At 43.3% G+C, this 26,795-nt stretch overlaps 1 protein-coding gene across 1 annotated transcript; it reads left to right on the top strand.

The window, feature by feature from the left end:
- Window positions 1-13: 13 nt before the first annotated feature.
- Window positions 14-25,674, top strand: CHD1L (chromodomain helicase DNA binding protein 1 like). The gene is made up of 23 exons (XM_054829377.1): window positions 14-257; window positions 1,607-1,719; window positions 2,499-2,605; window positions 3,893-4,007; window positions 5,938-5,969; window positions 7,974-8,055; window positions 9,306-9,468; window positions 9,807-9,962; window positions 11,176-11,268; window positions 11,715-11,811; window positions 13,262-13,335; window positions 14,442-14,552; window positions 16,151-16,265; window positions 16,718-16,871; window positions 17,975-18,140; window positions 19,468-19,613; window positions 19,975-20,138; window positions 20,573-20,781; window positions 22,942-23,040; window positions 23,813-23,883; window positions 24,138-24,252; window positions 24,499-24,607; window positions 25,320-25,674. Exons 1-23 carry the CDS (start codon window positions 161-163, stop codon window positions 25,396-25,398), a joined length of 2,667 nt encoding a protein of 888 aa, XP_054685352.1. The 5' UTR covers window positions 14-160; the 3' UTR covers window positions 25,399-25,674.
- Window positions 25,675-26,795: the final 1,121 nt, after the last annotated feature.

The raw sequence follows: 26,795 nt of genomic DNA, 5'->3' as shown, positions 1-26,795 counted from the left end.
TCCCGCTACCGGGGCGGTGCTCGGACCTCGCCCCGCCCGCGGGCCGGCCCTACCCGCGCACCGAGGGCGCCTGCGCTCTGCCCGGAGCTGAGGGAGAGGTGGCGGGAGCACAGTGGTGCCCGCTGGTGTCTGGCAAGTCGGGCCTCCTCTGCCGCCCGTCATGTCCCGTTTCCTCCAGGCGCTTCGCCGCGCCGCCAGCGCCCGGACGGGTGGTCTGGGCGTGGAGGAGGCGGACGTTTACCGGTGGGGTCTGACAGGTCAGCGGGCCGCTGCCGGTAGCCGGTCAGGCCCCGGGCTGCCCGGGGGGGCCATAGAGGGAGCGCGGGGCCGGGCCCCTTGCAGGCAGTGTCGGGGGAGCGGTGACGCGCATTGGGGATCGGTTTCTGTGAGAGGATGGCGGGCTAGGCGGGAGACGGAGGCCCGGCTTCCCCTCTAACCCCGGCCGACCTGCCGCGGGCTGAGGGCACCGGCCCGCCCGCCCTGCGGCTGCGTAGTGCTGTGCGACTCTAATCATGTGGGCCCTGTGTTAATAACCCTCAGGCATGAAATAAATAAAGGTGGCTCCCGGACCCGTAAAAGCGGGCTGCAGCTGCTGCAGAGAACGTATTGCTGCTGTGCTTGCTGCTCCTTGCAAACCTTCCCCAGCTGCTTCAGTCACACCTCCTTGGCTTTGCAGTTAGGTGGGTGGTTAGGCCCCCGGGGGCTTGGCTGCCTGGGCCCAGCTTTTATTGCTCCAGCGTCTGAGCACAGCCTTGGACACCTCTGTGCTTCGGGACCAGATCAACAGGGGAGTGTTCATCGGCCTCGAAGTGGGTTGATGTTGAGCGTGAATGTTTTAAAGTGCTTTCCACTGCTTGAAAGGTAGATGTTAAAGGGGAGTGCCTGGGCTGTCCGTCCTGCTTGCACATCTCCCTTAGCTGTGGGGAGCCCTTATTTCAATCCCTGTGCTTGTTGGGTTTGTGTTTCCTGAGGGCTGGTGAGTTATTTCACACAGTAACAATACACAGCACTTGAGTCCAGGTATAAGGAAAGATCTTGAGAACTCCTACTTGACTTGTTTTGTGTTTGTTGTGAGATATTGTGCTCCATAACAAGGGTAGTAATGGTGGTAGTAGCTACAGTGACCTACGCTTGAGGTCTGCCCTAGCTTGAGCATAGGAAAGCTGGAAAACATCTTGTTGAGAAATTATTATTATACAGTACCGTGTTCAGATATTTCTGGTAGCCTAAAGCGTGTCCTTGGATGTAGTACTTGCATATTTGAAAAAGTGGCTGGAGCTGAAAATCAAGCTGTCTTTTAGGAATGCAAAGTAGCTACTTAATTAGCAGATTAGGTTCCTTGTACGGACCTTTAATGACTTGGGGCATTTTTGTGCATACAAGTTCCTGAATGTGGTTTAATTTAATGGGTTTGCTGTAACACCGGTGTCTCTGCTCTCCTGCAGGGTAAACCAGCTTCTGCTGAAAACTGGTGTGCTTTTCTTGCAAGGCAGTTGTTTAGGAAGGCCTGGTTGTGCAGGACCTGTTTCTGGTGGCTTCGAGGTATAACCGCGTATGGGGTGTATTGGATAACTATGTAAATGTAACAAATTGCTTTTATTCCTAGGCATTAAGCTTCGTACCTATCAAATAGAAGGTGTAAACTGGCTGGTGCAATGCTACAAAGTCCAGCATGGCTGTATCCTGGGAGATGAGATGGGTCTTGGGAAGACTTGTCAGGTGGGTTGACTTCTTTTTCTTCTGGAAAATGCTGTTTACCTAATTTAGCCCAATGTTTCTGCAACATGAAAAGAAAAGCACCTTAATGATTGGTCTGTTAAGCAGCCCCATCCTGAAGTCCATACTCAAAAGAGAGAGCTCATTGTTTCTTTCATTCCTTAATCACTTAAAACCCCTTTTAGGTCCTAAGTGACACTCCAAAAAGGTTTCAGGGCTTTGTAAAAAGATGAGTGGTCATTTTACACAGACATCTGAATGTGTCATTCATGGTGCAAAGAGTTGAAGGGACAATACACAGCCAGTACAGAAAGGATGATGTTGTTTTGGTGCACCTGCAGCAAGATGATTTTGGGGTTTATCAACACATGGATTAAAATTTACAGGTGTAAATTTTTCAGTGTGGCTTTTACTTTTTTGGTAAGTTTTTAAATGGGTTCCAGTTTTGTTGGAAAATGACTGTGCTTTGCTTCAGCCTGTGGTATTCAATGGGTCTTAAATAACAAACTGGTAGTTTTAGAAAGTGATATATAGTATATCTTTTTTGTGACTGTAGAGAAAGGTCTTTGGAAAGAGGCTCCAGATATTGAGGTCATGTTTGGGGATCTGAGCTTTTTGTCATTGATGGTGGATCTCACTTGACATTCTCTTAGCTCTGCTTTGTGCTAGAGAACCTGTGGGAACCAGCTAAAAAGCTCAAGAAGGACACAGTTTATGTAGATTCAGGCTATTTGGTTTAACCCTTTTTTTATTATTAAAAAAATGTTTTCCTTGCCTTCTAGACTATTTCTCTACTTCTTTATTTGACAAAAAAAGTAACGAGCAAAGAGAGATTTCTGATACTTTGTCCTCTGTCTGTTCTGAGCAACTGGAAGGAGGAATTGGAGAGGTAAGTTTCAACAGTTTTCTGGCTCATCATATTCTTGCACAGCAAGTTACAAAGATTCTCTTCAAATGGGCTCAGTCTAACAGTTTTCTTCCTTTCAAAAGGAAAAAAAAAGTAAAAAAGGAAGCTACTAAACCAACAAATCAATGCAATCATCGCTTGCAGTTAATGTGCAGTATTTACAATGCCGTGGTATACATGAATTCATCCAACTTACAGTATTGGCTGACTTTCAACCTAAACGCCCCCACTAGCTCCTTGCGTTTTATTGATTTGTAACCCTCCATGCTTAGCCTCTCTCAGGCAAAATCTGCTGAAGACAGCCAGGATTCTGTATGATGAAAGGTAAGACCCAAGTTGAATAGTATCTTTCTTGGCATGCTCACATATGCATGCAAAATACATGTACATCTGTGCACGCAGCCCATCTTCACTGGGGTGCAGTGACTGTGCCGTTGGCACATTTGCTATGCCCAGAATATGTACATTTTTAAGCTAGAGCCCAAAGACTCCTTTTAAAATCTTTGCAGATTTTAAAGTTAGGGCAGAAAGTTAAAGATGAGAACAGAAGTCTGCCTGTGTGGCTGTCGGGCAATGCTGTCTCTCAGCATCTGAAGTCATCCAGGTTACGTTCTGAAGTGAGCTGGCCTGATTTGGATAGACTTGCAGTTGGAATAGTTGATGGAAGGTGCATCCCTTCATAGATCAGCAGTGAACAGCTATCCAGAAGGAACATTAAGCAGATATCAGTGGTGGGACTAAATGAGGAAGAATTTTGTAGTCCCAACTCTTCCTCCATGGAACTGATTTTATCTGCTTTCGGACTATGAGGATAGATTTTTGAGGCCCTGACTTGGACCTGTTTGCTGCAGACATCGTTTGCATTTATTTTAGCATGATTCAGGCCAATTATTTGGTCCCAACTGGGCAAACTGTATTCATTCACCTGCTTTTCATGAGCTTTTTCAGTTCAGTATAGCAATTGGGCCGTGAGACTGGTTTTCAGTCATCTGCCTTGGACTTTGAGACCTAGGAGAACACAGTTTATTTGGGACTTGTCCAAAACAGAACCAGCAGCTGAGGTGCCAGCCTGAGGTGCAGATTAATCAGGAAGGGGTTACATTCAAAAGCTGAGACCTAGCCACATCTCATAGGAGGGTAGGATGTTCGGATAGGAGGTTCTCATTATTTGTGCAGTAGTTACGTTGGGTAATGGGGTCCAGGGTCATAAACACATGAAAGGCTTAGCTTGGCTCACTGGTTTTCGCTCTGTCTTTCTCTTGACAACAGGCTTGCTCCAGGTCTTTCCTTTGTGACATACATAGGCAACAAGGAGGAGCGACCCAAACTGCAGCAGAACCTGAAAGACCAATCTCACTTCCATGCACTTTTGACAACATATGAGGTACTTAATGTCTTTGTCACCTGAAAGGAGGGTTCAACTTTTTTCTCGCCTTTTCCATTCCACTGTACCACCCAGCTCATGCCTTGTCCTCTGTGCTCATCTCTAACCTTCCTTAGTGATTTTCTATTCTGTAACTTATTTCACCAACTCATCTAAGTTGTTGCAGTTTTTGTGTCCCTAAGATAATCTACTTTAACTCCAGCTTTACTGCACAGCTGTATCACACCTTGAGTAAAGAAAACAGACACATGTCCATCCTTAACTAATGCTTCATGGTACCTGCATTGTCTTTGTATGGTGCCTTACAGACCTTGAACATTTAATAGAAGCGTACACATGTGTGATGTTTATTAATATTCTATTAATCAGGCAATGCAAGAATGCTTAGAGTTTGCCTTTTTTTGTACCCTCTTCAGCATGCCCTCCTGTCGTGGTTTAGCCCCAGCCAGCAGCTGAGCACCACGCCGCCACTCACTCACTCCCCTCCGCCTCCTTCCCCTGCCCCTTCCCCCCCCTCTTCCCCCCCACCCCCCCCCACCCCCCGCAGTGGGATGGGGAGGAGAATGGGAAGGAAAAGACAAGACCTGGTGGGTTGGTATAAGGACAGTTTACTGGGATAGCAAAGGGAGAGGGGAAAACAAAACAAAACAGTACTTAACAGAGTATACAAAACTGGTGATACACAATGCAGTTTCTCACCCAAGGACCGTACAACTCAGACTGCATGCTCAGACCCATCCCAAAACCAGACTGTCCCCAAGCCACGCGTCCTGGAAATGCTGCTGCCCCTCCCCGGCTAGCCCCCCTTTTATACTGAGCATGATGTCACATGGTATGGAATACCCCCTTTGGCTAGTTTGGGTCACCTGTCCTGTCTACATCCCCTCCCAACTCCTTGTGCACCCCCAGCTGTCCCACTGGCAAGGTGGTGTGAGAAGCAGAAAAGGCCTTGGCTCTGTGTAAGTACTGCTCAACAGCAACAGGTCCATATAACAAAAACATCTCTATATTATCAACGCTGTTTCCAGCACAAATCCAAAACATAGTCCCATACTAGCTACTGTGAAGAAAATGAACCCTCAGAGCTGAAACCAGGACAACTCCTCAGACAAAACTCTCATTCCTGGACTGCAAAACGGTGAGGTTCCTGTTGCAAGTGATAGGACTTTGGGCTGAACCTGATCAGAGCTCTCCTGTCCTGCTGTAAATGGAACCAACCAGAATAGGGTTGCTTCCTTGATCACTGCTTTGGACTTTGCATGATCTGATGCTTAGTTATCTGGAGTGGGAAAAAGCCCTTATTTTTCTCTTACGAGTCAGTCCCACTCAGGTGTTACTTCATATCAGCACTTTGATTTTATTTTAACAATCTCTTAACAAACACATCAATTTGAAATTAGATGAAAACCATCTCCAACAGCTCCTTCTGTTTTGTTGTTTGGGTTTTTTTTCCCTTTTCTGTTTGCCCTTTTGCTTTCCCTCTTTTCAAGTATTTTACGGTCTTTTCCTGCTGGGAGCTGTGTGACCTATGCTGACTTCTCTGAACCTGAATCTGCTACCCACTCCTGCTTGTGCAATGTGGAGGAAGTCCTGAATGTGATAAATGGTGATGCTGAAGGTGCATGGTGTCTCACTGAGTGAGAAAGATATGAAAAACTTTACGGAGGTGAAGACCATTTATGCTGTGTGTAAATTTCCATTAATTCTCTGAGGTTCTGCTGCTGCTGTTTTGCCAGACAAGAGTTAAAATGTAGGATCACAACAACTTGTGGTTACAATAGTTGCCATGTTACTTTCCTCAGGTAATAAGTGGCTTCATTCCACCCTCCTCCATTCCACCATAGTTTGCAAGTAGACAAAAATATGTTCTATTTCTTAACTGATGTATTAACTTAAGTCATAAATTACAGTTCATTTCTTTTCATTACAGATTTGTCTGAAAGATGCAGCATTTCTAAAATGGTGAGTCTGGTTTTAATTTTTTCAAATTCAATTCTGCATGTCTGTCAGTGATTTCTTAAGTGTGTGTTTGTATGTGCATGAGATCCCATGCTTGTTTCACAAGAGCCAAAGATATTCTTTGCTTGTGATTAGAGCTTTGCCTTTACCAACTTCCAGTGAAGAATCTTTAATGTCAGCTAAGATGTATCTGAACTTCCCCCAAAGACAGTTTTCAAGCCAGTTAACTCAAAAAAATTATGATACATAGTGGCTTATAGCAGTACACTAAATATCAGTCCAGAAGATTGATATTTAGAACAGAAGAGATCTTCAAAAGCTTCAGATTATAAAGGTATTAGATGCAAAATTTGCTGCAACTGATCTGCATTATACTATGATGATCATGTGCTAATACCATATCCTGAAGTTTATTGTCTCCTGCCACCAGTCAGAACTGTGGAGGGTTTATGGAGCATTATGTTTTCTAGCAAGACTGATTATACAGCTGAAGTTCACCCTGTAGGAAGTATTGTCGTAGCCTTGCAGGACTTTACAGAAGCCTACACTTCAAATGGGGAGGAATTTCATATTTTTCAGTAATAACGCCAATGCCTTGCAATAGTGTTAAGTGCTGTGACAAATGCTGGGGGCAGCCAGATATCATGAATGGCTCAGGATCTTTGTAGGAGCAGAAACCCATTGGCCCCCACTGACACAATTTTGGATCTCCCAGAACTAGTCAGGCCCACTATGGGTCCCCTGTTGTCTTTCTGGAAAGCACCTGCCCTTGGCCACTGGTGGAAACAGCCGGTTGTGCTGGATGAATGCATCGTGGTAGAAGCCAGGCCTTATGAAAGGTAGCCATGGCTATACTGTCCTTACAGTTTCATATCATGTCCTGCACTACTGCGTATGACTCTGCTTATTTTGGAGCTTAGCCATGCAAAATGTAGTACCCAGGGAGAGCAAGTAACTAGCCCTAGTATCACAGAAATGTCAGCTCCAGTGCAATTTCCTACTTCTGAAAAAGGTGGCTGCTAATCATTTGTACCTCGTCCTGTGTAGGAGCACTTGGAGAACTTTGTAAAGATGGGTCAGAGGTATCAGATGTCTCACCACCACCACTCCTTACAAGCAGTGCAACAACACAAATGAGTTGAGCAAGAGTCCTGTTCTAATGTAATGTGGAGAGAGTCAGTTGCTGAGCATGTAGAATAAGAATAATGACATTTCATTGTCCTGGTAGTGTAGAACCACTCTTAAATAGCAAAGAGGGGAATCAAGGGATACAGAAGAGCTACAGGGAGAATGTAGATCCCTGTGATTCCAGCCTTCTTCTATTCCACTGGGAAGAGAAGTGTGTGGGTAAGAAAAGCTGGAGGGTCATGCTTTCCCTCCCCTGCCTACCCATCAGCCAGACTTGGTCACTCTGTGATGTGAAACCCTAGTGGTAAGCAGGCACAAACACAGAGGACTGAAAAGATCTGGAGTTTATATTAAGCCTAGTGGATCTGCTAGGTCACCAATGATTCTGCAGCCTACATGATGGCACACTGCATATAGCTGTATCGAGCCCAGACCGAGCCGAAGCTCCTGTCTTGGGTGATTTGCAAAAGGCTTGTAATCACTCTGTCATCACTACCTGATCATAGTTAGGTTTTTCCACAGGTGCAAGGGCCCAGCTTCACATCTCTTTTGTTCCAAGTTGCAGACCTCTTTGAATGTTTGTCTAACTTGTACTGATGTCATTTTCCCCATAGAAATGGGGGTAGAGAGAGAAGCAACAAATTCAAGTGAATTAACTAAGTTTTGATTTCAGAAAAACTCATCCAGGCTAAAGCTAAGAAGCTGTGTTGGCTCTTAAAAACAAGTACTTGTGAATTCCTCCCACCATGCTTGTGATGTTTGCTTGTGGTTTATGGGGTAGGACCATCTCAAGTTCAGCCAAGCAGAGCTGCCACTTATTTCAGCCTTTTTGTACTAACAAGAATTGTCTTCCCCTAATTGAAGATACTGTTTTTTCAGCTTTAACTGGGCTGCCTTGGTTGTAGATGAAGCTCACAGACTGAAAAACCAAAGTTCTCTGCTTTACAAAACGCTTTCTGAGGTAAAATAACTCATCTATCTTTTAGTGTCTAAAGCCGTCTTTCTCTTCAGTGTAGCATACAGATTCTATGTTGCTCTGAATATTTATTAAGCTCTGGGCCACAACCAGTTGTCACCAGAGTTGGTGAACAGATTCCTGGATTTAGTGGCAGACAGATAAAGGCCTGTCTTGTTGGCTTTGTATGGAGGTGGAGCTTATCTCTTATTCTGACTCATATTTGAGCTTGATACCTTGGAGCAATATGAGAGACCGAAAAATGTAAAGCAGACAGACGTAGGGCTGAACCACAGCTTGTGCTACTGAAACAGTAGGAGTCTGGCTGACCTAAGACAATATAAAGTGACAAGAGGCTATCTCCAGCTCTGGGAGGGTGAAGGAACCCTTGCCTAGTTCATGGGACCTCAAGTCACGAACTGTTGACTTCCATTGTCCCATTAAACGGAGCTACCCTTTTTAAATTGAAATTAGTAGAATTGCTCCAGTTTCCAAAGAACCCTGCCAAAGTACAATGAATACCTGAATGAAGGCTACACTTCTTGTCATGGCAGTGAAACATGGGCATTAGGTCTGGGCTGGCATCAACAACAATGAACTACGGTACCTTAAAAAATAAATTTATTATTAAATACCTGAAAGTCTTACATGTTCTGGACGTATTGTCTATCATGTCTGTATTTCAGGAGCTTTGATTATAGTCACAAAGAAATAGGCATGATTTATGTTAGCTCTCCTCCTATTACCTAATTTGAGAGAAGACATATTTTTTCCAAGGTAACCATATTCCCCAAATCTCTTTACAGGGATTACTGTAAGCAACTTGGACCAGATAGTGTTGCTGTTTGTCAGTTAGCCAGCAAGTAGAAATGAAACATAGTCTTCTGCAGTTTCATTTCACTGTCCTATTCCAACAGCATTTTTCAGTCATCTCTCATTACTTAATACAAAGTATGCAATATTGGACCGTAGAGTGCAGGGATCTGAGAATTTTAATGGTATCGGTTTTGCACTTTGTTCTTATTTTGCCTACATTGTCTTCCTTGCATTGGTGCCATCCTAGTCAGTTTGGTGGAGCTGTTTGACTGTCATGCTATACCTTGTGTTGGATGGTTTTGGCAGACATTTGCAGCATTCCGTGGGCAGTTTTGTGCCATCTGTCATCTTTAAGTTGAGTGGCGTGGGTGGAGTTGTATATTAAGTAACTTTTCATTCCAGATATTTTCTCCTAATAATTTTGTTGCTGGTTCTTTCAGTTTTCAGTAGGCTTCAGCCTGCTACTCACAGGCACTCCAATCCAGAACAGCCTCCAGGAACTGTACTCCTTACTCAGCCTTATTGAGCCTGACATCTTTCCTAGGGAACAAGTGAAAGAGTTTGTTGAGTATTACCAAGCGATTGAAAAGGATAGTGAGCCAGGTCAGTAATAAGCCATGTTGTTCTTCAGTCAGAACCAGCAGTTATCTTCACTAGGAAACAGGCATGTTTTGTTCTCTTTATTTGCTTTCTTTTAATGCTGACTAGCTCTAAAAGAAAGCCACTAAAAGTAATGATTACTTACCTTAATGTAGCTCTTAAGTATTTCAGATATGCAGCTATATTTTGGTTTCTCTGTTTGTAAAATTTGGCACGAATCATTTCACTAATAGATGTAAGGTTCCTTATACATTTATTTTGAAAGTATAGTTGTGAAGGTACTGTATAAATTCCTTATATTTAATGCACTAATCTCCTCTTTTTTCCCTGCCTCTGCATAGCCAAAGAGTTGCACAATGTTCTGCAGCCATTTTTGCTTCGAAGAGTCAAATCTGAGGTGGCTGCAGAGCTGCCAAAGAAGGTGGAAGTGGTTCTGTACCATGGAATGTCAGCTCTGCAGAGGAAGTACTATAAGGCCATTTTGATGAAAGATCTAGGTAACTGAGGGTTTTGAATCCTATCAGTTAATTTTAAAAACAAAATTAATTCCTTTTGTAAATCTGTGTTCTGTTGTAGTGAAGCAGAAGATACTTTGGCCTGCAGAATATGCATAGAATAAACATGCCAAATTCAGTGCTTTGGGCTGCTTGATTTATGGTTTTAACTTGTGGTAAAGTAAGAGATATACGCATCTAGGGCTGAGCTGTTGCAGAGCTAGGGAGGGTCAGCTTCAGGATTGTGCTTCAGGCCACCCTGTAATTAAAAATACTTATCAAGAGGTAAGGCTGCTCCTATCGCATGTTTTTGTGTTCAGACAAAAGGGTGGTACAAGATATTTTGGATCTGTGGATCTCTACAAATTTTCCAATAGTAGCACAGATGCCATAGAGCAAATTTAAACCTACTGGATGTAGATACGAGTTTCTTAGGAAACCATGGGGCCATATAAACAATGCAGCCACAGACTTTTACCATAATAGCTGCCTCCTTGTCATTTCGCCTATGAGCTAACTGTAACAAAGCATCCGGAGGTATGAGAGAGAACGTATTTGCGTCTCTCTGAATTCCTCCTCTTCCATGTACGTATGCGACATCATATGGCTTGCCAGTGCTTGTGTGTTGTAGGGAAAGTAAAACTGGGGGGATGGAGACCCTTTGTTCTTCTAGGGCTATCACTATGCATGAACATCACCAGGCAATCTGAACCTTCTTTTAAAGTCAGTGTATGTGCACATTTTCTTTTTCTCCTCACAAAAATACAACCCTTCTTAACCTCCTGCTTGCCCAGGAGATCTTGACTGTGCTGTATTACTTTTTTTGTTGGAAAATTCAAATGAACTGCACCAAAATTCTTTCACTATTTTTTCACATGATTTCTAGATCTATAATTCACTCTTAAAAAAATGACAGTGACCCTTTCCAGGAAATCCAGAAAGTTCCAGGGAGTTTGACAAAGCAGAGTAGTTTTCATCAGGGTCTTATTTCTAAAGGCTTGTCCAAAAAAATGTGAGGGAAATTTTCTTTGGTCCATGAAAACAGATGTATTAGTCTTGAGATGGGAAATTCAAATGCAAATGTGCTATGCAGAGGGAGATACTCCAGTGCTGAAGCACTGCAGAGCAGTGCTCAGTACCCAGCCATTCCCAGTCACACCTCTTGATGGAGCATGGGCTTTCCTGTTCAGTTCCTTTTCTGTGCTCTTCATTCCAGATGCATTTGAAAGTGAAACAGGACGGAAGGTTACACTTCAGAATGTCTTAATTCAGCTTCGGAAGTGTGTTGCCCACCCATACCTTTTCAATGGTAAGAAAGTACTGTTCTCTCTCTTGAAATAGAAAAGTTTCTTGATTTACACAGTGGTTTTCTATTATTGCTTGGCAGTGTAATGCTTAGAAGAAGCAAATAATAAACAATGTTGTACTTGAATCAATAGCAGCCGTGAGTTTGTGACCAGTTCCAACACACGACAGTTCATCAATAATGAGGAATAAAGTAGTGGACTGTGTGAAGTCTGAGTTTCTTACTGCAGGTCTCCACTTGTGCGTCTTCTCTCTCCTAAATGATGAAATCACAGTGCTTTGGGAACTGCTGAGGGTGTTCTTTAGAGACACAGAAGGGCCATCACTTCTCAAGCAAACATCATGGAGGTCTGCTTGGGAATAGTTGGCAATGCAGACACACTGAGGTTGACCACAAAGTTATTACTGCCTTAGTATTAGATCTGCTTTTGAAACTCCTTTCTGTTCCAGGTGTTGAACCAGAACCTTTCGAGATTGGAGACCATATTGTTGAAGCCAGCGGCAAGCTGTGTTTGTTGGATAAACTCCTTTCATTCTTGTATGCTGGGTATGTCATCTTGGGATGAGGAAGACAGGGTGGGGTTGACATAGGGAGAAGAGGTAACCTGGGAAGGCAAACTACCTTATTTAGTCAGATTGAGCAGATATTCATCACAACGCAAGCAATAGCCTATTTATTGCCTGTTACTGACTACCTGAAAGAAGTCATTTCAGTAGAAGGAGCTGCATCAGAGATGGTAGAGGAACCTCAAAGATTTTTGTAGCTTCCCTTTAAACGTTTCTCAAAACACTTCACTAACTCTCTCACATGTTCTTATATTTGCCATATTTGGGAACCTGGGAGAATAACCATCTGACATGGTATTCAGCGTATCTGTTTTGACCATGGGTTTTCTGAGAGTAGCTTCCAATGCATCACTGAGTTCCTTTGTGCTACTATGCCTGTATGAGCCCAGGAGGGCTCATACATAGCAAATGTGAAGAAGAAATTTGACTAGACCAAAAACCAAGAATAAGCTAAGACTTCAGCTTTGGGAATGGCATTCAGAACTCCTTGTGTTGAGCTCTGGTGACTTCAGAACCTGGAACCCAAGGATGTTGGGTATTTACCTCCAGCTCTTAGATGGGAGGCAAATCAAACTGCGGTTTGCATTCTTGTGCAGTCTGTGAAGCGGTGCCTCCTGCATGATACAAATTTTACCTTCTTTTTTAATTGAGCTGCAATTTCCCTTTGTCATCTTCCAAAGGACAGAGCTTCAACAGACCTTGAGAAGAACCTTCTGATGTGGTTGTGGAGGTCTTTGTTCTGCTGTATAGCACCTTAGGCGAGTGCCTCTCCCTTGAATGTCTTTGCCGCAGGCCCAGCCCTGTGCAAATTCTAGACTTGAAAATGCCTGTGTTCTGCTCTACAGGAAAGTCTGATTTAAACAGAGCACTGTCTGAGGCCTAGAGCTGGGAGGGAGGAGAGTTGATTTCTCACTTAATGCATGATTGTAGGCAGAATTTGATCTTTGAGGGTCATTTGCTATAGGAGGAAATGGTCTACTGTCGCAGAGATGCTGATATTACATTTTCCCAGCATTTAAGATGCTTTGTAGTGTGTGATTTGAGACTAGTTTGGTGTGGCAAGGAAGACCTCGTGATGCTGGGTTGAAGCTGAGGATCCTTTTAGACAGGTTCCTTTGGATCATCTCCAGGCTGCGTCCAGCCAGCAACAGAGCTGTGCCAGGGCCTCGTTACCTCTCTGTACCTCCACACTCTAGACATGGCAAATGGTGATGGCAGATGAAGCTAACTGGTTGCATTTGGATGTGGGGCTGAAAATGTGGTGAGGGAATGGGCCATGACTCTGTGAGGTTTACTGTAGAGAGGTGGTGAGGCCTTGCTATATAACAGTGACTAACAGTGACTGGTTAAGCTATTGCAACCTCTCTACCATTCTATGAAATGCTGTCACAGTATGTTGAGGCTCATGGTGTCTCATGTTCTTCTTCCAGTGGCCACCGTGTCTTGCTCTTTTCTCAGATGACTCAACTGCTTGATATCCTGCAAGACTACATGGACTATAGAGGTATGTTTTGCACGCTTTGGCAGCAGAGAGCTTATCCTAATCATCTCTGCCATGTATTGTTCCTCTGATTTTGGTTGATCTGCCTGGGATGGAAAAGAGACTGTGCTGAGGATTTATTGCTTCTTAGTAGATAGAAACCATATTCTTGCAGTGGTGCTGTGAGTTGGAGGGTCTTGAGTTCAGCTCTTTGCTGTGTTACCACCTCCCTGAAATGAACTGGCACTTAAATGTTGTTCTTCAAAGTAGTGTCAGCTTTGGTTCCTTGATAGAATGGAGCTAACAGATGGTAGGGCAGCAATGTTTCGTTATATACCTGTGTTCAATTATGTACCTGAGTCCTGAAGTAATTGCATTGAAGGCAGTAGGCTTGCTCTAGATTCAGTTTGTCCAGCACAGAACACAAATTGGGCCACATTCTTACCAGGAAATTAATTTTTGATTAAAACAGTTGTTGGCAGTGGGGCCCCAACATGTCTGCTAGGGCAGGTTGGATCAGACCATTTTTGGCAAGGTTAGCAAAGTGTTCTTGGGACATTTTCTTTTGTTTCAATCCACATGGCTCCATGCCTACTCAGGATTTCCCATGAAAGAGGCTTTTGTTTGGTGTTTATGGTTTTGGAGAACTAATAATGCAGGATAAAGCCAAATGTAGGGCTATATCCCATACTGCTTGCTCACAGGAAAGCACATACTGAAGGCTGTGGGAGTTTGCATAAGGAGAATCCAATGGTTGTTGGCCTGTTTTGTGGGGCCAACAGCCAGTACAGCATAGTCTGAAATGGGACTGTGTGCTAATGTTCTTTTACTTTGGCTCTGAATTTTCCTGTTGTGTTTCCAAGCAGTAAATTAAATGCTAAGAGTCTCTATTTCAGACTCAGCTAAATTACCCTTTGCCGACAGTCAATATGGAAGTCGGGGCTGCTACTTCAGTTTATACGAGGTTTAACTGGGAAAGTATGAAGGAGTTGAAGGCAATAAAATGAGAATCAAGGCAGGAGGATTTAATATAAAAAGATTCAGGACAGCAGTGAGACAATAGAGAATGAAGTAGGAGGGTAAGAGCATGGACAGAATTTCAGAAACATACATGTTGCTTGTTTGAAAAGGCTACAGCTACGAGCGGCTGGACGGTTCTGTTAGGGGTGAAGAGAGACACCTTGCCATTAAGAACTTTGGTCAACAGCCCGTCTTTATCTTCCTGCTGAGCACCAGAGCAGGTAAGTAAGGAAAGGAGAGACAAACAACCCATCTTGCTTCTGCACTCTTCTTTTGCTGTCCCTGGCAAGATTTCAGGGAGTTCTGAATCCTGCAGAGCCTTTTCATCTGGGGGATTTTTGAGGGAGACAAGACACATCCTGAACTTGGGTCTTTCAGCTAGGACATCTGGTTTCTGCGCTTTCCTTTCAGCAGCTGATGCCAAGATACTTTTCATATTGCAGCCAATTGAGTTACTTTTTTTTTATTCCAAGTCCCATAATGCCTGTCCCTGTGCCAGGTTGAGCTTAAGGAATCTCACTAGCATTTTATTTCTGCAAGCACCAGACTTTAGGCGGGAACAGACTTCCTTTAAGTAACCTGGTGGAATTGTTTCTCAAGTTTGTTGAACATGGACATGCTCTCTAGCTGGCAGACAGACTCAAATGAGAGCCTTTTACCATCCTGAGACTGCAAAGAACACCATGGGTCTGCCATCTGTGCTTCTTCCCCTCTTAGCTCCTGAGGCAGATCTGCATCTTCTGCACAGTTTCAAACCCCCCTCTCTGCTCAAGCAAGTGCAGAGGCAGGCTTCTGCTTGTCTCCAGAGGAGGGATCCACACTGCTCGATCTCAAGCATCAAACTTAAACTAAGTCTTCTTTTGGGCTTCTGATCAGACTTTCCAGATAAGCTTGGCTCCAGTGATACTGCAGTGCATTGAGGGGAGTATGTAGAGAGACTGAAGAGAAGTGCCTAATGTAGGTGGTAGGAATAAATGTGTCTCTTGCCACAGTGCTGAACTCTCCTTGCCCATGTCAGCCAGACTTAGGGTTGTTTTTATTGCACGTTGCTATGTCTGCCCAAAGCATTTTGTATTCACCTGGGAACAGGTGTGCTAACAGTATTTCCATTGCTGTTGTGTTATGGACAGAGATTTTCAGGTACATGACTGTCTCCACTTGCAGGGATGTTTTAATTACAGTGAAGAGGTGCTTGGCATGAGCTGGAAGAAATGTAAGGCAGCAGGCTCCCCCTCTTTAACTACAGTATGTAGTCATAATAGTGGGTATTAATATACAATTAACTGTATTTTTTTTCTTTCATTCCATGAGAGCCCAAACTCTAACCTCAAAAACTTTAAGTCATAAATACTTAGTCTCTGGTTATTGTATAGCTGGGCTTGGTGTTTTCCACTGTTTGAGCAGCATATTTACCAGTTGCTTCTGTGCTGCAGCCAAGTCACGACTTGAGCAGTCCCTTGTAGCCTCAGTGAAGCCAATCCTTGCTGGGTTCATCTGCCTGCCAGCTGAGGAACATGTCTGTATTCATCAGTCTTGACAACCAGTCCCCTTTGCATTGGTTCACTTGCACCCTATCTTTTTTTTACTACAGTACACCATACGGCTCATTTTTGGGCTGTTGCAGGAACCTGGAAGCACAGAGAAGTGCAGAAATGGAAGGCTTACTCATCCTTTTAGATTCTTGCGAGACTCAGAGATGGATTAAATTAGATATAGTTGGTCAGATCTGACAGAACCTTGCACAGCATAAATTCCCCAGCTGCTCCTTTATTTTCTGCTGGTGACATATTTTGTGACCTCCTCCTTTCTTTGTTCATAGGTGGAGTTGGCATGAACCTGACAGCAGCAGATACAGTTATTTTTACCGACAGTGATTTTAACCCACAAAATGACTTGCAAGCAATAGCACGAGCTCACCGGATTGGGCAGCACAAGTGAGAAATGTTGCTAGTTCTAGTTTGGTTGTTGACTCTCTTGGACTCTCAGTATTGCTTTCCCTATCCATAGGCAATGGAGGGTTACAGAACAACAGACTGAATATCAAAGAAGGAGAGCAGAGAGGATTTTATGTCTTTGTTGCAGCCTCACGCAGTCTTGTCCTTGTTATGTGTTCAGGGTGGGAGCTTTGTAGATTTGGAGGAGGAGAGAGAATCTGAAGGTTTGCTTGCACTTCTGCAGTGAGCATTTCTCCTGTGTCAAGAAGCAATTGTATCAGCATTACGTTTCTGCTGATTGTTTTTGTTAATTTTGTTCTTGCCTTTTTTTCCCTACCAAAAGGAATGGGTGAGGGGATAGTGTTCCATGCAAGGAAACAGCTTTAGTACCCCTCAAAAAAAAAAAAAAAAAAAAAGAGGAAAATAATAAGAATTTTCTTAAACTTTTCAAGGCCTGTGAAAATTATCCGCTTGATTGGGCGAGATACGATTGAAGAAATAATCTACCGAAGAGCTGCTTCTAAGCTTCGGCTGACAAATGCCATTGTAGAAGGGGGTCAGTTTGCTCTGGGAGTGCCCAAGCCTCAGGGAGCAGCAGAGTTACAGGTAAAATAGAGCTATATCTTCAATTTGACTCCAGTGACATCTTTAGAAATGTTCCAGAGTGTTTCTATATTTATTTCTGATATTAACCTAGCCAAACACTTATGTTTTGGGGGAGATGCGCATTGACACACCAGCTTTTGCATGTCTTACGAACCAAAATGACATCCCAGGTCCAGACAAGATCTGACATTTGAAGACAGTTTTTACAATTTTGAGGCGCATCCATTGTTGAAAAAGGGTGTGTTTTCTTGGAGAAGAGGGGAAGGCAGAACCTCTCCTTGTTGTACTTGTTTATTTTTAATTATAACAGGTCTAAAGCGGAAGCTGACTCATGGTTTCTAGAACTTAATCTGTCTCTGGTACTTTTCTCTCACAAACAGAGCTGATGATAAGTACTTAGTCAGCTTTTGGTTGCTAGTCTGAAACTCAGTCAACCTTCTGTTGACCTCTTGGCAAATACAGTGTCTCAGGAGTCAGGGCATGATTTGTAATTCGGACCTAAAAGCTCAGGTTTGTGCTGAGAACTTGAGTTGATAACCTCAAGCAAAGTGACATTTAGAGGAATATATCCCCTGTGTGCAGCTAAACCTGGGAGAGGTTTGGAATTAGTGTATCCTTTCCCCCACCGCCTCCCCTCCCCACCCCATCAGTGTATATCTCAGCAATTAAGAGTTTCCATGGGAGGAGTGGAACTGAGCCCGTAGGAAATTCCATGCTGATATTTTTCTCCCCATGGATTTTTGTGGTATTTAAGCTTTTGTTTTAAAGGAGTTGGGGGCAAAAACAAGCCTGGTCTTTCTGGCTATGAGGAAAGCTGCTTGAATGCAGTCAGGACAATGCTGTTTTGTCATTTAGCCCTGAAGAAAAATAACTGTTCAAGTCTGGATGAGTTATGTTTGAGGGAGATATGTTGTAGGGGCCTGTCCCATCAGGTGTTGGGAGAACTAAGAGTGTTAAAGCATAAGTATTTTGACAGGTAACATTAAGGCTTAGATTCCTCCACTCGTACGTCCTTTGTATTTAAGCCTGAGAAGCTCAAGACATTGGGATTGGCATGGAATTAGGAGATATTAATACTGAACTTCCCCTTCTCTTTGTTAAAGCTTAGTGAAATCTTGAAAATTGGCTTGGATAAATTGCTGTCCTCTGAGGGGAGTACTATACAGGATGTGGAGCTAGAAAACATCCTTGGAGAAACAAAAGGTGGGAAGTGGGTAATGGATGTTGTGCTGCCACACAAAGAAGAGGATGAAGAAGAAGATACAGAAAGTAAGTTAAGAATCTAAATACCTATGAAATGCATGGCATTTGGGTGGTCTTAGAGAAGGCTTCCCAGGCAGGGGTGGCATTTTTCAGGCAACAAGAAGAAAAGCAGACGTGTAATTGAGTGAGTGACTTGGATTTTGTTTGTGGCCTATCCACAAACTTTATTTCCGAGCCTTTATTGGTCTTTTTCTTCTTTTTGTGTCCTTATTCGCCTATTTGTAAGATAATAGTAACAATACTTGCCCAGTTTGGTGGCTAGGGGGCTGAATTCCTTCATGTGCTTCAAATATTTTGAGACCTCAGATGAAATTAATGAGAAAAGGGGAAATATTCAAATTATAGATGTGTTTTTCCCACAGAGAACCATTAAGATAGATCTACAATTTTAAAGATATAATGGTAACTTAAGGAAAGACTATATAGCAGGTGTTTTGTGTTTACCTCCAAACAAAAGATTATTGGCCATAAAATCACAAATTAAAATGACCTTAAAACATTCCAAAATGTGAGTTAAGAAAGGCAGAGTCATGGAATCTAAACTAGATCAAACTTACTCTGTCTTCAGTACTCTACCTTCCAGTCCAAATGTCACACAATTGTGGTTTTTCATAGCTGCATGCTATATGAGAATAAATTCTAAGGATACTTTCCCTCTTCTAGCATCATAGTGAGAAAGACTGAATTTCTGTTTTTAGTACACAGTAGCACTTAAATACAGATCTGTGACTGAAGCAGAAATATGGCCCTGCAGGTTAGGTATTTTCTGTCCTGCAGCAGTTGCCAGGAACAAGTAATTATTTGCTGAGAGTTAGCATTTGTTGGTAACTTAAAGTCGAGCAGTAGTACCACACTGTGTAATAGTTATTTGGAAAATAGCTTACCTGATGAGCAGTAACTCTGAGCTGCTAGAGTTCTGTGTTTTTATTTTGTTTGGGAGCTCAAAATCAAAAGTTTGCTGTCCCTTTACAAGAGTTGCCTGTAACTAGATAGCAAAGCTAAATGGATTCGCTACTGGCAGAGATGGGATGACCAAAGAGAACAGCAGTGGAGCCACAACTTAAAATAGTTAATTGACTAAAATAGGAAGAAAGGTTCTTTGCCAGTATAAATTACTTAAATTAAAAGCTTTTGCCTAAGGAAGCAAATCTTGATTGTCTTGTTTCTATATGATGCTGACACTGGTCATACAAAAAATGATGAGAGTGAACATCTTTTTCTGCTGAGGGTAAAACAGTGTCACAGAGAAGCCAAATTTCTTTTGATCTTACTGTATGTTTTAGGTGTTAGTGGCTTTCAGTTCCTTTTTACACTTTTTAGTTATTTTTTAAAGATCACATGTACGTGTATGAAGGCAAAGATTATTCAAAAGAACCAAGCAGAGAAGACAAAAAAGCATTTGATCAGCTTTTGGATCTTCAGAAAGCCTTGACTGAAGAGACAAGGAAGGAAGGGAGAGCTCTCCGGAACAAAGCAAATGTAAGTCAAAAGACATGACAAGGCACATGATGCTCTTTCATCTGCTTGTGGAAAATGAGACTGACAGTTTTCTCTCTCAACCTACAGCTTGTAGAAGGTGTGTTAAAAGATTTGGATGTCAATGTAGTAAAGTTGGCTATCGAATCTGAGGGCCTAACAATTCAGCAATTCTGATAACAGATCAGAGAGATGATATGCAGGGCACTCATATAAACTTAGGTCACAAAACCACACATTATGTGACAGTTGGGATCTGATGATTAAGACCTGTGGACAAGTAGACAAATGGGAAAGGAGTGTCATTTAAGGTGGGCACCAGACACAGCTTTAAGATGAACAGTTTGTTTCCATGAAACTTCAGGCCCTTCTCACAGGCCTCCGGGAACAGTCAACCAGGAGGAAGCACTTGTTGAGCACAGAGGAGCTGGAAGCTAGGAGGAAGAAGCGCCAAGAGGCAGCAGCAAAAAGAGCAAGGCTCATGGAGGAAAAGAAGAAGGCAAAAGCAGAGGCAGAACATAAGAAAAAGTATGGTTTGTACTGCATCTGCTACTTGTAAGCTGACATCTGTTACACTATATCTAGAAATGTGTGTCTGATTGATGAAAACAATGTCACCATTGGCCCTTATGTATTGGTCTGACATCTGTGACTCTCTGGCATGTGTCTTAAGTTTCTCCTCCTTGTTTGCTACATGTTCTTCCTTTTCACCACCCTAAGCAGCTCCTTGCCTTTCGTCATATGCTCACTTTTTCCATGCCTGCAATTGGGTTCTCACACCAGCATGTGGCTTTTAATGTCACAGATAACAACCATGGTAAACTTTATTCCAGCCTAAAATAGGGGAGGGGAGAAGAGGGGAATGCAAATCTGGGTCTCCTGTGTTTCACTGCAGTGATTTAAAACAAGGTGTGTCCCCCACCTTTGATTTTCATTGAATATCATCTCTTGTTTTGTTTCAGGGTGGCCTGGTGGGAGGCAAATCATTACACATCTACCTGCCTTCCTTCAGAGGAAAGTGACTCTGAGGAAGAGTTTGAGGGGGATGAGGCTGGGCTGAATGTGGATTTGGATTACAAAGATGCAGACCTGAACTATATCAAGTATGTCATGGGAGATGTCACCCACCCCAAAGCAGAAGAGGAGGATGCCATCATTGTACACTGCCTAGGTGGGACTTAAAACAACAGGAGTGTTGTTGGGTGAGGTGGGCAAGGGGGCTGAATTGTCCCTACTAGCTCAATAGTTTGTAGTTCCTTTCCAGACTGAAATAATTTGTATTTGAGTCTGACTTAATCTTGAGTGGTGTAGAGGCAATACAGCACAGTACCCATACAAGTACTAGCAAGGTATACACGGGTCTTTTCATGCCCTCTCTGGATTTATGGGTGAGCCTCTTGGAAGGTGCCTCTATAGTTTGAAATTTTATGTCTGTGGCCAAGTGGGGACTGTTCCTACTGAGAGCAGAACCTTTTGTTCATCCTGTGGAAGCTAGAAATTGAACTGAGATATTGAAAATCATCTCCCTTATACAGTCAGCAGAGAGAGACAAGCACTTCCAGAGGCTGAGGTCAGAGTTTCTCTATCTCAGCGCTCACCTGACACTGAGAAACTGGCTGCTCACGGCTTGGACAGGCATACGCTTCACTGGGTAAAAAACTGGCTGGATGGCCGGGCCCAAAGAGTTGTGGTGAATGGAGTTAAATCCAGTTGGTGGCCGGTCACAAGTGGTGTTCCACAGGGCTCAGTACTGGGGCCAGTTCTCTTTAATATCTTTATCAATGATCTCGACAAGGGGATCAAGTGTGCCCTCAGTAAGTTTGCAGATGACGTCAAGTTGGGTGGAAGTATCGATCTGCTTGAGGGTCAGAAGGCTCTGCAGAGGGATCTGGACAGGCTGGATTGATGTGATGGGTCGAGGCCAACTGTATGAGGTTCAACAAGGCCAAGTGCTGGGTCCTGCACTTGGGTCACAACAACCCCATGCAGCGCTACAGGCTTGGGGAAGAGTGGCTGGAAAGCTGCCTTGGTGGAAAAGGACCTGGGGGTATTGGTGAACAACCGGCCAGCAGTGTGCCCAGGTGGCCAAGAAGGCCAACAGCATCCTGGCTTGTATCAGAAATAGTGTGGCCAGCAGGACTAGTGAGGTGATTGTCCCCCTGTACTTGGCACTGGTGAGGCCGCACCTCGAGTCCTGTGTTCAGTTTTGGGCCTCCCACTACCAGAAAGACTTTGAGGTGCTGGAGCATGTCCAAAGAAGGGCAACGAAGCTGGTGAAGGGTCTAGAGTACAAGTCTTAAGAGGAGCGGCTCAGGGAACTGGGGTTGTTTAGTCTGGAGAAAAGGAGGCTGAGGGGAGACCTTATCGCTCTCTACAGCTACCTGAAAGGAGGCTATAGCCAGGTGGGTGTTGGTCTCTTCTCCCAAATAACAAGCGATAGGATGAGAGGAAATGGCCTCAAGTTGTGCCAGGGGAGGTTTAGATTAGATATTAGGAAAAATTTCTTCACTGAAAGGGTTGTCAATCATTGGAACAGGCTGTCCAGGGAAGTGGTTGAGTCACCATCGCTGGAGGTATTTAAAAGATGTGTAGATGTGGTGCTTAGGGACATGGTTTAGTGGTGGACTTGGCAGTGCTAGGTTAACGGTTGGACTTGACGATCTTAAAGGTCTTTTCCAACCTAAATGATTCTATGATTCTATCAACACTGATAGTACAGAGGCTCTAGGCTAGTCTCCTAATTTAAGGGCCTCTGTTAAGACAGTAAACCTGAGGGAAAGAAATTCACATTACAGAGTTCCTCCTGGGTCAGTGTTGAAGCTGCTCTCTGACCAGGGCTATAGCAGAACATTATAACCTGCTTTGTTTTATGTTGAACTCAGCACGAAACCTCATGTTTAAAGTAGAAATGCCAAGTAAAAGTGAAAGGCGGCAAATAACAAACATCTAATTGTGGCAAGTCCAAGGCACCAATCTGGGGACATACTAGGTGCATGCTCTGTGCACCCATATGCGTATCTGTGAGGATACTGACAGGTTTATGTGCTCAATGCCATGGTTAGTGCTTCTTTGAGCATCCTCAGTGGACAGTAAGAAGGAATTCTTTCCACAGAGTTTTTTCAGGGAACTGTGACAAGTTTGTTTTTCTCAAAGGCTGAGGTTTATCCTCTAGGATGGTCCCTTGAGTATTGGTTGACTTCAGTTCATGTGTGGTTCCAATATCTGGTTTGGGTAATAATTTGTAGCATTCGTACAGAGTAGGTCCCTTTCCTGCAGGGTTGGTTTTCAACCTCACTTTCTAAATGGAGTCTAACTTGTCCTTTTATTCTAGATGACTCCGGCCGCTGGGGAAGGGGTGGTTTATTTACAGCTCTGGAGGCTCGTTCTGATCAGCCAAGGAAAATATATGAGATGGCAGGAAAGATGAAAGGTAAGAGATTAAGAAATGACCTTAGGCCAAGATACTCGAAAGAGCTTAAATCCTACTGATGTTGCAGGAGTGAGGTGCCTGGATACCTTGATGCTCATGGTTTTTTCTTCTTTCTCTAGATATCCCTAGCTCTGAAAGTAGTAATACAGTGAGTGCTTTGACTTGACTTGTTTGGAGTGTGAGAACTCTGCATAGGGGTTGGTCATTCCGATCCATGCTGCAAGTCATAAAAAAAAAAAAAAAAAAAAAAGAAAAAACCCGAACTTGTTCATTATTCACAGGATGTTTTTCACTGTGTAAGAGTATAAGAGCACTGCATTTTCTGTCAAAGTGCTTTTAAGAAGGATGAAAGCCACCTCAGACAGTACTCAGCTGAGCTTTTGGTTCCCTCCAAGCACAAATCTTCTCCTGAGCATGTATTAGCAGTTTTGAGCTACCTGCAGCTGGTGAGGAATGCACATCTTGCTGTAAGGTGGACCTGTTAGGGTTTTTTTCTAATTTCCTGGGAGATGCTTTCTTCTTATTCCAGTGTCTCTCTTTCCATTTGCAGTCTTTAAATGGGATGTGTGTGTGTGTCTGTTTGTCTCGGGAGTAATGTCTGTCTTGCTTCCCTGGGGAAAGAGTCTGATTCTGCTGAAACCATCATGAGGAGATAAAGAAAGCCAAGGAGAATACTACAGAATGTGACAGTGAAATCACTGCTGCATTGACTGCCTGTTGACTCTTCAGGACTGACTTTGTTGTTGTTGTTCTGTTCTTGTTTTCTGGACAGACCTGGAGTTAGGAGGAACCCTATTATTCCCCATTGATGATAAAAAATCCAGAAAAAAAGGACAAGACCTGGTGAGAATGAGAAGCTCGTTTTTTGTGTTGCTCTGTCCACATGTTTTTGAAGCTGCATAAAATGAACATTATGTCTTTCCCAATAATAGTGGCACTGAATACTGAACATGGCTAAGTTGCAGTTAAACATTAGAGAAAAGGAGATTCTTCTTCTCACTTACTAAAGCTAATAGTAATGCAGTTTTCCAGCAGCTATCACTGTGTCTCTTAGCACTGTACACTCCCTTTCATTTTTTTGTGTGTTTTCTCCTTAGTTGGCCTTGATTGTAGCGCAGCACCGGGATCGGTCCAACAACTTGTCTGGCATTAAGCTGTCTGCTTTGGAAAAGGGCCTGAAGAAGATTTATTTAGCAGCCAAGAAAAGGAATGGTAAGTGTCTGTGCAGAACAGTGAATTCTTACATGTTGATTGCACCTAAAGATGATGACCAATTTCCACCTCTCCTGTACTGTTTTTTTCTGAAGTGAAGTAAGAGCGAGATCTCCGTGGCAGATATGTTGTGGTCCAGAATATTTCTTTTGTTCTTGTTGGGTAGCTTGAAGTCCTTATCTGGATTGCTTTCAATACGTGTGTCTTGTCCTAAAGAGTGTGCACTCTCTGTTCCCTCCTTCTCAGCATCAGTGCATCTTCCACGTATTGGGTATGCAACAAAAGGTTTCAACTGGTATGGTACAGAGCGGCTCATCCGAAAATATTTGGCAACACGGGGTATCCCCACTCTTATGTATCCTTTTGGAGTATGTCTTATTTTGTTCACAATCTAATATTGAAATGATCCCCTAAATATCTTGGTGAATGCAAAGCAAGGAAGCAAGACAAGGCACAGATGCCACAGTCCAGCTGAAAACTTGGTTTCTCTGACTTTGCTGTCATCCAGGTACTCATTCCACAGTGAGGACTGTGATAATGACAGATTAGTGTGATTTCGGTATGCATGTCAGAATCTGTTGGAACTAGATGCTAGTCTTCTCTTGACAGCCATCAACTTACCTGTATATGCCACGTCTGTGGGGGAGATGACTGGAATTTCAGAATAACGGAAGTGACTCAGAAAGTAGCAAAAGTGAGAATGTGGAAAAAAAACCAAAACCCCATCACATTACAGTGTTCCAGGCAAGTGATAACCTGCTTCCTTGGCTGAACATGGTGGAGCTGGTGTGTGTTAAGACAGGCTCTCATAACAAAACAGCTCACTGCTTTCACTTTCCAGGAAAGGAAACAGAGGTTTACAAGGAGGCTCTGGGGTTTTTTTTTTTTGCTTCTCTAGGAAGGCATGCATTTGCTATACTGCCACTGTCAGCAATTCTGTGAAATCGAAAACCTCAAAGACAATGGTATTTAGAGCATTCTGTCTCCTTCCTTGGTGAATCTCTTAGTGGACATGTTATCTGGCATTCCTTGACACTTGACAGCGTTTCCTTGACACTTCTTATTAGATACTACTTCCCTAGGAATAAAGGCTCTTCCTCTGCTTCACAACCATATTCATCTTCAATGACAGTCTCAAAGCCATGAAGATGCAGTAATTTAATTGAGAAACCTGTGCAAAAAGCCAAGGATCTTTTCGACATCACGCAGACAGTCTGTATGCATCCACTTCAGAAACATGGCTTACACAGCCATGATTCGCCCCTGCATCTCTCTGACTCTATTGGCTAGAACGTTTACATATTGTCAGTGCTGTGGAGAGGAATGAGACTGCTTCAGAGTTCAAAGAATCTTTAGATGAGGATGTTGACTCAATCCCAGATCTGTTTTGGAGATGGAAAATAAAACTTTTACGGATGGTCAGTTGTTATCCCTTACATTAAGTTATTGCTAGGGCTTGGAATACGGTATTGTTTGGCCATATTACCCCCCCACTTCAAATTTCATCCTTAGTCTCACTATACCTCTTTTCAATCAGCTTTTTAGTGGTTATCTGGGTCTCTGCGTACATGCCCATAGATGTCTCAGTGGAAAGCAAGCTGCCTGCATTAACAATGCCACATGACAATCACACAGTATAAACTGTTTATACTGTCCCGGTTCCCCAGAAGTCTATTTGACTTGCATTTGTTCAAATAGAAAACTTAGCCACATAATCACGTGCTTACAATTGATCAAAATCCTGACCAGTGTTCAGTGTGCAAGGCTGCCAAAATTTGAGACTGGCTTTATAAATGATACCTTTCCTTCTCCCACAACTGCTTTTTCATTACACAGTTCTTTGTTTCATCTGTTGAGCAAAACCAGTTCTTTATTGATGTCCAAAAAGCTGTGTTAAAGGTGCCATGACCCTTTGATTAACTTTAAGGAAATCTTAATGCAGAGTATTTCATGTTGGCTTTATTGCAACAGAACTTTCCTGTTTTTTGCATTGTTGGCACTGTTGGCTTTGGTGTTTAGTACAACCAGGCAATAGTAGCTCTCCTAATAAGTGTTTTGACCTGAGAGACTGTGAGGTGCCAAACTTAATTCAATTTAAAGTTCATCTCCCAGTGGGAAATCACCCTACAAACAGTGGAAAGTATGTCTTTAAATATCTAATTGCCAACATACATCTCGCTGCATTTACGCTGCCTCTGTAGCACTGTCTGGTTACTTAATAATTGCAGGCCTGATTCTGACATGGCTCATCACACTGACTGGCGTGCTGCACAGCTGAAGAAGCCTTCCTGAGTTGCATGCTCTGTCGCTCACTCTTAGCTCTACCAGAAAGCCCAAAGTGATTCATTATCTCCTTTGACCCTGCGGAAGCTTAGGTAAGCTAGTGCTGCATTGCACCTCTGTGGGTAAGACTTTTTTTGCAGCTGCTCACAGGAACAGCCCCTACGTTATTTGGCAAAGGGCTTGCAGGATCAGAGTCTCAATGTGAAGACTCTCTGGGGTGAGAGGTGGTGAGTGGATGTACATTACCTTGTTTTCCCCCA

The sequence above is a fragment of the Grus americana genome, chromosome 1 (assembly GCF_028858705.1).
Source record: "Grus americana isolate bGruAme1 chromosome 1, bGruAme1.mat, whole genome shotgun sequence".
Classification (NCBI taxonomy): Eukaryota; Metazoa; Chordata; class Aves; order Gruiformes; family Gruidae; genus Grus; species Grus americana.
This window is presented reverse-complemented; position numbering and strand designations above follow the sequence as displayed.

What these genes read in the sequence shown, in the direction of transcription:
- CHD1L (XM_054829377.1), top strand. Translation starts at nt 161, where the DNA reads ATGTCCCGTTTCCTCCAGGCGCTTCGCCGCGCCGCCAGCGCCCGGACG. An exon ending in CCTGCTGAGCACCAGAGCAG is followed by an intron (nt 14,553 to 16,150) that starts GTAAGTAAGGAA and finishes CTTTGTTCATAG; the next exon opens with GTGGAGTTGGCATGAACCTG. An exon ending in AGGGAGCAGCAGAGTTACAG is followed by an intron (nt 16,872 to 17,974) that starts GTAAAATAGAGC and finishes TCTTTGTTAAAG; the next exon opens with CTTAGTGAAATCTTGAAAAT.